The sequence below is a fragment of the Meles meles genome, chromosome 6, assembly GCF_922984935.1.
Source record: "Meles meles chromosome 6, mMelMel3.1 paternal haplotype, whole genome shotgun sequence".
Lineage (NCBI taxonomy): Eukaryota > Metazoa > Chordata > Mammalia > Carnivora > Mustelidae > Meles > Meles meles.
In genome coordinates this window covers 102,252,296-102,264,962 of record NC_060071.1, presented here as the reverse complement: position 1 = coordinate 102,264,962, position 12,667 = coordinate 102,252,296, and the positions used below count along the sequence as shown (strand labels likewise).

At 38.9% G+C, this 12,667-nt stretch overlaps 1 protein-coding gene and 1 long non-coding RNA gene across 5 annotated transcripts in view; one reads left to right on the top strand and one right to left on the bottom strand.

The window, feature by feature from the left end:
• LOC123943411 overlaps nucleotides 1-12,667 on the bottom strand; it is a 34,324-nt gene that overhangs the window by 5,092 nt on the left and 16,565 nt on the right. For 2 of the 3 annotated variants that reach the window (XR_006818635.1, XR_006818634.1), the window contains one exon: nucleotides 7,296-7,359. This is a non-coding gene — a long non-coding RNA (uncharacterized LOC123943411). Of the gene's footprint in view, nucleotides 1-3,440; nucleotides 3,512-7,295; nucleotides 7,360-12,667 lie in introns of all 3 variants that reach the window. The other variant, XR_006818633.1, reaches the window with a different exon arrangement.
• Nucleotides 1-12,667, top strand: part of POLE2 (DNA polymerase epsilon 2, accessory subunit) — a 29,198-nt gene that overhangs the window by 6,284 nt on the left and 10,247 nt on the right. Inside the window, exons 4-13 of one of the 2 annotated variants that reach the window (XM_046007594.1) lie at nucleotides 1,315-1,392; nucleotides 1,535-1,628; nucleotides 5,437-5,511; nucleotides 7,610-7,693; nucleotides 8,285-8,341; nucleotides 9,033-9,081; nucleotides 9,715-9,787; nucleotides 10,558-10,730; nucleotides 11,741-11,830; nucleotides 12,000-12,054. In XM_046007594.1, coding sequence (XP_045863550.1) covers nucleotides 1,315-1,392; nucleotides 1,535-1,628; nucleotides 5,437-5,511; nucleotides 7,610-7,693; nucleotides 8,285-8,341; nucleotides 9,033-9,081; nucleotides 9,715-9,787; nucleotides 10,558-10,730; nucleotides 11,741-11,830; nucleotides 12,000-12,054 — 828 coding nt within the window. Of the gene's footprint in view, nucleotides 1-1,314; nucleotides 1,393-1,534; nucleotides 1,629-5,436; nucleotides 5,512-7,609; nucleotides 7,694-8,284; nucleotides 8,342-8,957; nucleotides 9,082-9,714; nucleotides 9,788-10,557; nucleotides 10,731-11,740; nucleotides 11,831-11,999; nucleotides 12,055-12,667 lie in introns of both variants that reach the window. The other variant, XM_046007593.1, reaches the window with a different exon arrangement.

Genomic DNA, 12,667 nt, shown 5'->3' with positions numbered 1-12,667 from the left:
ATGGGGCTTGATCCCAGGATGCTGAGATCATGACCTGAGCTGAAGGTAGACGCTTAGACTGAACCACCACTCAGGTGCCCTGAGAAATTGAGGAATTTTAATTTTAACCTTACAGACACATTTATAAGATACTAGGGTATGATGACATACCCCTAAAGCCATCAGTAGGAATTCAAAATGACTATATCGAAGTGTAAAGATTGTAATCATAAGTAAGCATTAAAGTTAACTGTTGTTTCTTTCTAGCTCTTTATATGCCACAGTTAGCCAATGCAGAGGCCCAGTGGGACTGAATGGTGAACAATCTTTGCAACTTCAATAGTCAGGAAATTATTATACTATAGCACAAGAGAGGCTTTCATTTTTGTAGATGAAGAAGTAGCATGAGAAGTCAAATAACCTGTCAAGATAGACCCACTAAAAATGGTGGAACAGGGGGCGCCTGGGTGGCTCAGTGGGTTAAGCTGCTGCCTTCGGCTCGGGTCATGATCTCAGGGTCCTGGGATCGAGTCCCACATCAGGCTCTCCGCTCAGCGGGGAGCCTGCTTCCCTCTCTCTCTCTCTGCCTTCCTCTCTGTCTACTTGTGATCTCTCTCTGTCAAATAAATAAATAAAATCTTTAAAAAAAAAATGGTGGAACAGTATGTGGAATCTAGGTTTTCTTCAAGTCCACTGGTTCTCTGCTGTCTCTACTAGGTGTTACCACTAGGGTAGCAAGAACATTTTTGACCATATTCAGTCTGGGAGATAAATAGATGAAATTTTAGGGAAGATTTGTTAAATTGGAATATTTATGCAGTAGTGCTGTGAATTTTTTAAAAATTTGGTTCAAACATGGTTACTTATTAACAATGTCTGAAAGTAAATTATTTTGTTGAATTTCTTTCTCTAACACTGTTTCAAGGATATGGCCAGTATTTTGAGGGTTCTTTTCTATTTTATACCTGGTTTCTGGGACACTTTTGCGTAATATTTTGGATTAAAAACTTGTTGGAAATGAATTGTATTTTTAAATAATATTTACTAATTTAACCCACTGAGCCACCCAGGCACCTCAATAGGTGACTTTCTTAATTAAAAGTTAACTTGATTATTATTATGATTATTATTTTTGCTTGAGAGTGTTGGCAATACTTTCTTATCTCTGAGAGGAAAATTTTATCCCCATATTATGAGACGAGACTCCAAGAAATTTTGTATATGGCCTGTGGAAAGTACATTCGTAAACCATAAAATTATAATACAAGTTTTTATGCTCACCTAAGATTCTTATGTTTTAGTAAATCAAGTCTGTTTTTGTGTACTGTTTTTCAGAGAACATATTTTCAATATCATAGGAGCATTTGATATTCCACGCTTTGTGTACAATTCAGAAAGAAAAAAATTTCTTCCGTAAGTATACCATCTATTGATTTCAAGCTAATGTCAGATGTTCAGATGTACATTTTTTTCAGAAGGCATATAGTCCATGGTTCATTTTTGGCCCACCTTTGTGTATTGTGATAGATATAAATAGGCATTTCTTTTTTTCTAGTCTATTAATGACCAACCACCCTGCCCCAAATTTATTTGGAACAGCAAGAGATAAAGCAGAGCTGTTTCGTGAACGATATACCATTTTGCATCAGGTAAGCTGAGAGGGGAAAATGAGACTGTTGAAACTTAGGTAAGACTCAGTGTTAATTAAAGGATGGAATTTTGTAGTCCAGTGCTTGTCATCCAATAGACGCTTATTGGACTCTCTAGGTTTGAAAACATATGGGGGATACAGAAATAAAAACAATTGTTTTTGTGATGATAAAAATAGCAGCTATCATTTATTATCCACTTTTAATGCGCCGAGCACTGTGTTTAGCATGTTATGGACATAATTACCTCATATAATCATTGCAATGTCAGTGTATGTATAGATGTTATTATCCTCATTTCCTCATTATTTTTAAAAAATATTATTTATTTGAGAGAGAGCGAGTGAGCACAAGGGGGTGGGGGGAGGGTGGGCAGAGGCAGAGGGAGAAGTGGAGCTGATCTGGATTATGACCTGAGCTAAAGGCAGATGCTTAGCCAATGGAGCCACTGAGGTGCCCGACTATTATCCTCATTTTATAGATGAAGAACTGAGACTTAGATAAATTTAGAAATTTGACCGAAGAGCACATTTAGTAAGTATAGACAGGATTCAAATCCAGTGTGTCTGACATGGGAGCCCAACCTTTGCCTACAGCACTATACTAGCTTCTAGCAGCTTCCAGTCTGTGACTTTAAAGACATTTGTATGAACAAAATATAAACTGGAATTTTGTATGAGCTGTAAAAGAGATACGAGCAGAATGTATTCTTTGGGAACAGCAGAGAAGCCTTCAGGGAAATGATGGCATTTGACATAGGCCTTGCCTATTTGATCTCGTGGAAAGGGTGAAAAGGTGGCGGTAACAGTGTGAAGAAAGACAGCAGAGGGAAAGAGTGGAGTCTGCCAGAAATGATGAGAAGGTGGTCCGTTCTGTGTGTAGAAGAAGGCTCATGAAGAAGAGTAGATGGGATAGATAGGTTTGGAAAGCAAGTGGGAGCCAGATCGTGGGAGCACCTTGGATGCCACTCTTGGCAGCTGGGACTCTGGTTTCTTGGTACAAAGAACCTTGGAATATCAGAGAGAGACCCAGTCACAGTTGGGTTTTGTGAGCACTTCTCTCCCCGAAGATTTTGGGATGAATTAAGAATGTGAGAGAAGACTTTAGGGAGTCTGTTGTATTAGTCTTGCTAGGAATGACAGCTGTGGGGAGAAGAAGTGGCAAGGGTTGTAGAGAGGGGACCACACCAGAGCAGTGGAAGCCATTCATGGTGACTGAGTGGATGTGAAGAAGAAGGGAGAGAGCGAAGACTCAGATGATTAAGGTAGTGAGTCCAGGAGGGTAGAACAGTGGAATAATATGTTAACAAATAAGAAAAAGGGAATGTTTGGGGAAGATGATGTAGATGACTCAGGTTCTGTTTTAAACATTTGAGTTAAGGGTACCAGTGGGATATCAGGTGAAAAGCATACCTAGAGCTGAAGAAAGAGGTCTGGGCAGAGAGAGAGATTTAGGGGGATCTGCAGAGGAGAGGAGGAGATGGAGTAGAGGAGTAGACCCTCTGAGAAAGAGAGGCAGCCATGAGGAGGCAGTGGCAGAAGGGAAGAGGAGAGAACTGGGGAGCCAGACCAGGATGGTGTTAGATGGCGGAAGCAGAAGAAGATTTCAAGGAGAGGATGGGCAGTGGGAGGAATCCCTGAAAAAGGATGAAGAGGGTGAGCACTAGGGATGCCTATTCTCTCCTGCTTCCATCACCTACATAATGTTGCCAGATCAATCTTCCTGACATGAAGCTCTCGTATTGTCATGATTTTGCACAGAAGTCTTTCGAAAGAGAGGCTTACTGCCTATTGAATTAAATACAGATTATACTTAGTGGTTGAGATCCTCCTGCTGCATCTTTTTGGCCAGCTCTCTACTTTTCCTCTAAAAGTTCCTCTGTGCTGGAATAAAGAATGAAATACAGAATTACTGTTCATTTCTTCTTCTTCTGTAACTTTGCTTATACTATTGCTCTTCCCTCTTTTCTGTGCTGCTGAAACCTTCCTAATTCTGGAAGGGCCTTTTTTTTTTTTTATTTTATGTATTTGACAGAGAGAAATCACAACTAGGCAGAGAGGCAGGCAGAGAGAGAGGAGGAAGCAGGCTCCCCGCGGAGCAGAGAGCCTGATGTGGGGCTCGATCCCAGGACCCTGAGACCATGACCTGAGCCGAAGGCAGAGGCTTTAATCACTGAGCCACCCAGGCGCCCCCTGGAAGGGCCTTCTTAAATTCCTCCTCTTTTCTGAACCTCTTCGTGATCAATTGGATGTAATCTCTTCCTGCTTTAAACCAGTGAGGATGTCAGTATATCTCCTACAGCAATTACTAGAGATAGCCCTGCCTTGCGTTTGGGGTGTTTACCCCTGTTATCAGATACTCCTTGTTTATTTTCTCTGCCACATTTGGCACAGTGCTTTCCATAGACAAGACGCTCAAGTAGATACTGCATTTCTTTTTCCTTTCTGTACTCTATCTCACGACCCTGAGATCATGACCTGAGCTGAAATCAAGAGTCAGACGCTTAACAGACAGAGCCACCCAGGCACCCCTTAAAAATTACATTTTCAAGCCCATTACATTATGTTGGGTGTGTAACTTAACCCTTCTGAGCCTCATTCATTCTTATCTGTGAAAAGGGTTGAATTTTAGTCCATTCACATATTTATTGCAGTTATCTCTCTGAAAGCAAATCTGATTTTATTATTATCCCACTTCAATATCTTTGTTTTCCAATGTCTATACAAAAACTTCCTGGCTTGGCATAGAAAGTCCAAACTGTCAGGAAGGCTCTTTTACTGGAGATTATAGAGACTCAAACCAACTGAAACAGAAAGAGGCATTTATTGGCCTTTGGAGAGGTCTAGAGGTCCACCAGTTTTAAGCATGGCTGGGTCCAGGATCTCACACGTCATGAGGGATCTACCTCTTTCCATCACACAGCAATTTTTAAAAATTGATTTTACTTTCAAACAAGTTCTCCCCATGAGATGACAGAGCCACTATAGCATTAGCAGCACTTGGAGAGGGAGCTTCCCTCTTCCAGTAGTTCTAGCAACAGTTTCTTAGCAGCTCTTAGCTTAAGGCAGTTGGTCAACCCTGAACCATTCACTGGCTAAGGGGTGGAATACTTTGATTGATTAGGCCTTAGTGGCCGGTTTATAGGAAGGGGAGGGGACACCAGCCCTGCCTAAACTACATGGACCACAGTGGGGTGGGGGGATGGTTCCCCAAACAGAGGCTCCAGCTCATCTCCTACCTTGTCTGACACTGCTTTGTACACCTCATGAGCCAACTCTACTAAACTTGGCATCACTTCCAAGTACTCTTTTACTCTTGTAACTCTTTCTTGTGACACATCCCTTCCTCTTCCTGAAATGTCTTGTCTCAGCCTCTTTTGGTTTCTTACTAGCAAAGTCTTGTCATTATGGTCTCATTAAGTGCCCCCTTCCACCTGGGGTCCTTTGTTGTATGGTGGCCCTTGACTTTTCTCTCTCACAACCCCCGTGCCCTCAGGAAGGCACTTGGTTTGTTCTTATATCTTTAGCCGAGAGTGCACTGCTGCCAGCTGCATAAATAGAGCTTTTTCTTCAAAAAAAAAAAAAAAAATTAATTAAATAGTTTTTAAATTTCAAAATTACATTGCTAAGTATTTGTATATTAAAATATGTGGGCTTTCAGATTTGTTGAGAATAGGCAGTAGTAACATTAGTTTAAGGACAGTGTTTTGTCAGAGTATTACTTTAATGAATTTTAAAATTTTATTTTGATGAATTTTAGTTTAAAATGTCTGATTCAGTAATTCATGTGAATCTTTCTTTTTTTATAGAGGACCCACAGACATGAATTATTTACTCCTCCAGTGATAGGTTCTTACCCTGATGAAACCGGAAGCAAATTCCAGGTTAGAACATCACCCTAGTTGTTTAGGGGGTATAACTATATACTTAAATATTTATTGTTTAATTCTAATTTATTAAAATTTAAATGAAAATGAATCACTGGTAACTGTTTAACCAAGTAACTGACCTGTGCACGCTCACTGTTAATAAAGTCCATGCCCTGGGTCCTGGGTCCTACAAATCTTTAATAGAAGCTACCACTTCCTTCTTTGGGACAGGCCCTGAGACGATGGTAGCCCCCAGACAGTCTCTGGCCACTAACACAGATCCCTAGTCCTCTTGGTCTATTTGCTGGATATGATATTGGCTTTCTGATCAACTATCAACATTAACCTTTCTCCCCTCACTCAGACTCCAAAATCCTGGTCTTTGTTCCAGCCCATCCCTCTAGTGACCATGACACACTTAGCTAAAACATGCTCTATCCCTTAAAATGAAAAGTTTACTTAAGGCAGTAAGGAAATAACAAATTACAAGATAAATGAGAGAGCACAGACAGGCCACAGGGGGGATGGGGCCTGAGGAAGAGGTGAGAGGGAGAATGTTTTCTGTCGCATGCACTCCTCCCACTTTTATACTCCTGTACCCTTTGTTCCCTTTCATTCCAGCAACATACATAGTCACTGTCAGGATTGTGGAGTTCAGCCCCCCGTTGGGCTCTGGGCTTAGCTCAGCATGGCGTCTGCTTGGGACTCTCTCCCTCTCCCACTGCCCCTCCTTCCCTCACTCTCTCTCTCCCTCCCACTATCTCAAATAAATAAATAAATCTTTAAAAAGAAAAAAAAAAGAAAGAAAGGCATCAGGAAGGTCCCTGCCCCCGCCACTGCTCTGCTTAAGGAGGGAGAGGGCATGGAGGGGAGGGGCAGAGGGAGGTGGAGAGAGAGAGAGAATCTTTTTTTTTTTTTTAATTTTTAAAATTTTTTATAAACATGTAATGTATTTTTAGACCCAGGGGTACAGGTCTCTGAATCTCCAGGTTTACATACTTCACAGCACTCACCATAGTACATACCCTCCCCAATGTCCATAACCCCACCACCCTCTCCTGACCTCCTCCCCCCAGCAACCCTCAGTTTGTTCTGCAAGATTAAGAGTGAGAGAGAGAATCTTAAAATGTCCATGCCCAGCACAGATCTCAAAACTCAGAGATCATGATCTGAGCCAAAATCAAGAGTCAGATGCTTAACCAACTGAGACACCCAGGTGCCTCAGAAAGGATTTTTAAAAATAGTATCCTAATTGTTACTGCCTTTAACCTAATGTTAAAAATATAATGGTCAGATTGAGAATGTAAATAATAGTGACAACCTTTCAAAATACTAATATAACTTTTTTAATAGCCTTCTAATTTGCAAGAGGTACTAGTTAAATGAATAAAATTTATATTCTTTTCTACATTTTAAAGGTAAATGCAGTTTATCATTATTCAGAATATAGTAGTTTCTCTCTATTCATGGGGAAAATGTTCTAAGACTCCCAGTGGATGCCTCAAACCACAGACAGTACCACAACCTGTACATACCATGTTTTTTTCCTACACATACATCTGTGATAAAGCTTAACTCATAAATTAGGCATAGGAAGAGATTCACAACAATAATTAACAAAACAGAACAATTATAACAATATACTGTAATAATTATGTGAATGTGGTCTCTGTCAAAATATCTTATTGTACTGTACTCACCCTTCTTGTGATGATGTGAGATGATAAAATGCCTACATGTTGAGATAAAGTGAGGTGAATGATATAAACATTATGATATAACTTTAGAGGATTACTCACCTTCTGACGATTCATCAGAAGGAGGAGGACCATCTGCTCCTGGGCCACAGTTGACAGAGGGTAACTGAAATCACAAAAATTGAAACTGTGGATAAGGGGAAACCTGCTGTAATATGGCATGAGACTTGAGTCATTGTTAAGTGCCTGAGTTGGTATTTTAGCTTTTTATAGGATAAATTCTATTTTCTGAGTTTTATTTGATTTTCTACTGTTAAGTAGGTATAAATACTAAAATTTGCATTCAAAACTTTCTTATTTATAAAAAGATTGGTTTCTTCAAAAGACTTTAAGAATTTATTTTGTCTTATTTTAAGCTTAAAACAGTAGAAACCCTCTTGGGCAGTACGACCAAAATTGGAGATGTGATTGTTCTTGGAATGATAACCCAGTTAAAAGAGGTGAGTTAAATTTAGTAAGCGTCCGACTATTGTTTTCAGCCTCGGGACTGATGAAGTGCCAGTTACTGTAGGGTTCCTGCAGAGGTATAGGGCCACATTCCTCGTGGAAGGCTCCTTCCTCTGTTAGCAAGTAGCCTTTGCCTCTGCGTTCAGCTTCCTGAGGAGACATCAGGAAGGAGTGTCTCATATAGGCCACCCGTAAGCGTGGTTCAAAAGTAGTCCCCAGTGACCTCTGGTTGAGCCAAGAGGATGGAGGTTGTGAACAAGCAGGGCTGCAGACCACATCCTGGTCCCTCAGGGAGAGACACTGTTGACTTTCTCAGGAGAAGGTACCTGGTGAGGCCTTGGGCAGCCTGCCAGCGCTCCTCTTGCCCTCTCTGAATTTGAACTGGTTTCTGCATACCTGGCAGAGGCTCAGTTAGGTGATGAATCTGAGGCGACCAGACTAGCAAATGGAAACGCCTAGACCAGGAATTGCTCGTTTTTAAAAATACACTGTACTCTACTATGTTCTGTTGTCAATGTTGTAATTATTTTGACCTAGTCTTCATTTTTACGTAAATGTGGACATACTTCTTTTAACTTTTTTAGGGAAAATTTTTTCTGGAAGATCCTACAGGAACAGTACAACTGGATCTTAGTAAAGCTATATCCTTCATTATTTATTTATTTATTTGACTTAAGGTTTTCTTTATTGAGCTTGATGATAGTTTTAAAAAATTTTTTAAAGATTTTTATTTATTTATTTGGGGGAGAGACAGAGAGAGATCGAGATCATGAGCAAGGAGGAAGGGCAGAGTGAGGAGAAGCACACTCCTCCCTGACCAGGACGCCCAGTGTGGAACTCAATCCCAGGACCCTGGGATCATGACCTGAGCCGAAAGCAGATGCTTAACCAATTGAGCCATCCAGGTGCCCCTTCATTTTTATTTTTTAAAATCTTTGTTACATGAATTGGGGATATTGATTATGTATCATTCTCAAGTTAACCTATTTGGGTTCCCACTGTAACTTACATATGGCGATGACGTAGCAATCAAGACCTAATCCTAGCCAGAGACAAGAAAATCTTTAATTCACTCTTATTTGGAGAATCCAAACAAATCACCAAGGAAGTTTAGAACGTACTAAGAATTATTCATACTGTCACTATTACCAAACTCCGTGTTAGAATCAGACATGGGGCATTTAAACCTAAAATTTTTTAAGTTGTCATCTATTCACAGTTTCAAGTATGAGGACTTTGAATTTATTGTTTAGATAGGCCTTTGGGCCCAGAATGTGTGTTGACTTTATCATCACCTCAAGCACAGAAATATTTTCCTCAACTGTTGTGTACCAGTTCCACAGTGGCTTGTACACTGAGTCATGCTTTGTCTTAGCAGAAGGTAAGTCAGTATGTTTTTTCCCTGTCCTCCTCATGCTACCATAAAAGCATTTCTACATTGGTTAAAATATATTAACATGGTATAATTTGGGAGAACATTGCTTATGAGTGCATACTTTTTTGAACAACATTAAATAACTCTCAGAGTGGTAAATGGGCCTGGGGTTTATTTTTGGGTGATAAAAATATTCCAAAATCAGTGCTGATGGTTGTACAACTTGTGAATATATGAAAAAACCATTGAATTATATACTTTAAAGGGTAAAGTGTAATGACATGTGAATTACATCTTAATAAAATTGAGAAAAAAAACCCAGATTTTGTATAGGATCATAAAATGAAGCATTTCCTAATCTTTGTACCTTTTCTCTCTGTACTCTAACATCTATTGTGAAGTTAAGAAGTGGGAAGTTTTACATCTGAATCTATTTCTGTTTCATAACTTTTTGAATATAGAACTAGACTCTCTTGGGCTCTGAAGCTGTCATGTAGCTTGATGGGACTGGCAAATTCTATAGTTAGTTGACAGAGGGTGAGACAAAAGTTTAGCATTTGCTTTGTGTTCCACAGTTTCTTCCTCTCAAACAAGAAGAATTGGACAAATAAAAGTGATTTATTACTTATCTTTTTTCAGGTTGGTTTGAAGATCAGGTGTTTCATGTCAATGCCTTTGGATTTCCACCCACGGAACCTTCCAGTACTACAAGGTATAAGATGTTTGACTGCAGTTCTTTGGGAATTTTGGAATTGTGACAGTAGTGAATGTCAGCTAGGATATCATATCTCAGTTATTACAAGGGCTTAGGCTTTGTGTCAGATGCAAAGAGTAATAGACACTGAGAATTAGCAGACGGGGCTGTGCATGTAACTGAAAACTAGCATGTTGATTCCTGATGACTTGCAGTCTCATTTCCATGCCTTGGCTTTTTATGGGAAAGATTTCTAGTCTTCCTGTCTCTCTTATCTATAGGGTTGACTAGAAGTTCAACTGAAATAAGAGATAGGAAAACAGAGGAAGATAATTTTCATGTTACTATAAAGCCTTGTTTTGTTTGCTACAGGGAGGTTCCCCACCTGCTAATTATTTATTTTAAAATATTTGCTTTAGTCAGTTTTAAGAGACTCAGACACAACCTATTAAGTATTTATTTACTGTTTTTGTATTTCTTATTTTAGGACATTTAAATAAACTTGTTTGCTTTTCAAGTGTTACAAATAGTGTATTTTCATGGTATTATATACACTGAGGGGGAAAATAACCTCATTAGAAATAGAAAGAAGTTAAAATTGTAAAATTATTAGAGAAACATCTCCAAAAAGGGGCACCTGGCTGCCTTGGTTATGGAGCATGCGATTCTTGATCTGTAGAGATTACTTAAACATAAAATCTTAAAAAAAAAAAAAAAAAAAGAAAGAAAAGAAAAACACCTCCAACAGAAAACAGGCTAGAGGCTAATATTGTATTGTAATTACCTAGGGCATACTATGGAAATGTGAATTTTTTTGGAGGGCCTTCTAATACATCTGTGAAGACTTCTACAAAACTAAAACAACTAGAAGAAGAGAATAAAGATGCCATGTTTGTGTTTATATCTGATGTTTGGTTAGACCAAGGAGAAGTGTTGGGCAAACTTCACACCATGTTTTCTGGTGGGTGCCATTCTTTTCTACTCTTTTGAACTCAGTACAAGGGGTCATGTCCTAACACTAAATTGTTACAAAAACGCATCTTTTTGAGTAGTCTATTTTCTTGTAAATGTTGATTCAGCAGTGAGCTATTTTAAATGAGACCACCTTAAAGACTTAAGTTTTTACATTTGAAAAATTACCGTGTGTTACCGTGTGTGTGTGTGTGTGTGTGTGTGTGTGTGTGTGTGTGTAATCATGAGAAATAAGAATTAGTCCTAAGTATAGTATAAGAATGGATAAGAGTTTGGGCTTTGGAGTCTGACAGAAGTGGATTTAAATTGCAGCCTGAGGCCTTTGGGCAGGTTACTTAATCTCTCCTTAGCAAATAGGGAGGTTGTGAAAATCAAGCCATTGCAGGGCCTGGCATATAGTAAGTCCTCAATAAAAGGGCAGCATTGCTACTATTATTTAAAAATAATAGTTGTTGGGGCACCTGGGTGGCTCAGTGGGTTAAAGCCTCTACCTTTGGCTCAGGCCATGATCCCAGGGTCTTGGAATGGAGCCTGCACTGGGCTCTCTGCTCAGCAGGGAGCCTGCTTCCTCCTCTCTCTCTGCCTGCCTCTCTGCCTGCTTAAGATCTCTGTCAGTCAAATAAATAAATAAAATCTTTAAAAAAAAAATAGTCATTAAAATGTTATTATTAAACTTGTAAGTTATTATTAAAAATTCATGGTTAAGGGTGCCTGGGTGGCTCAGTGGCTTAAAGCCTCTGCCTTCAGCTCAGATCATGATCCCAGGGTCCTGTGATCCAGCCCCCGCATGGGGCTCTCTGCTCAGTAGGGAGCCTGCTTCCTCCTCTCTCTCTGCCTCCCCCTCTGCCTACTTGTGACCTCTGTCTGTCAAATAAATAAATAAAATCTTAAAAAAAAATAAAAAGCAAAACAAAATTAAAAAACCTCTCATAGTTAAAGGGTTTTTAGTCTGATTTCTGGACTCAGAAACTGATACTCATTTTATTCTCTTATTTTTAGGTTATTCACCAGCACCTCCAACCTGCTTTATACTGTGTGGTAACTTTTCTTCTGCACCATATGGAAAAAATCAGGTTCAAGCTTTGAAAGGTATTGAAGGTCTACTGAATAAGTGTTTCTACATTTATATAAACTACTGATTAGAAGTAATCTATAATATTTTAATTTCATTCAAAAGATGTAGGATTCTATCTAATCAAATATAATTTGATATTTGTGTGCATTCAAATTAAAATTTTATATCCCTTTAAAATTTTAGATGCCTTAAAAACTTTGGCAGACATAATATGTGAATATCCAAATATCCACCAAAGGTAATGATTTCTACAGTTATTTTTTTTTAAGTTTTTTTTTTAACTAAAAATGAATTCTAAGTTTGATATCCATGATTATTAAGAAATGAATGGAAGAAAAAATTGAGAAAATTAGTATGCTATGAGAGAAAATTATCCTTACATTGTGAAAATATATATTACACTGTACTAGAGATTTATAGTGAAAAATATTAAAAGGAAGAGTGATACTTTCAATTATATTTTGAATTTCTTGGTGACATTAAGTATTTAGAGCTACACTCTTCAATATGATAGTCACTTGCCACATGTGTCTCTTTAAAGCTATATTACTTAAATGTTAAATTATTAGTTAAATATATATATATATATTTTTTAAAGATTTCATTCATTTATTTGACAGAGAGATCACAAGTAGGCAGAGAGGCAGGCAGAGAGAGAGAGGAGGAAGCAGGCTCCCGGCTGAGCAGAGAGCCCGATGCGGGACTCGAACCCAGGACCCTGAGATCATGACCTGAGCTGAAGGCAGAGGCTTAAACCACTGAGCCACCCAGGCGCCCCAGTTAAATATAATTTAAAATTCACTCATACTAGCCATAATTCAAGCACTCAGTAATTGGATAGTGTAGATACA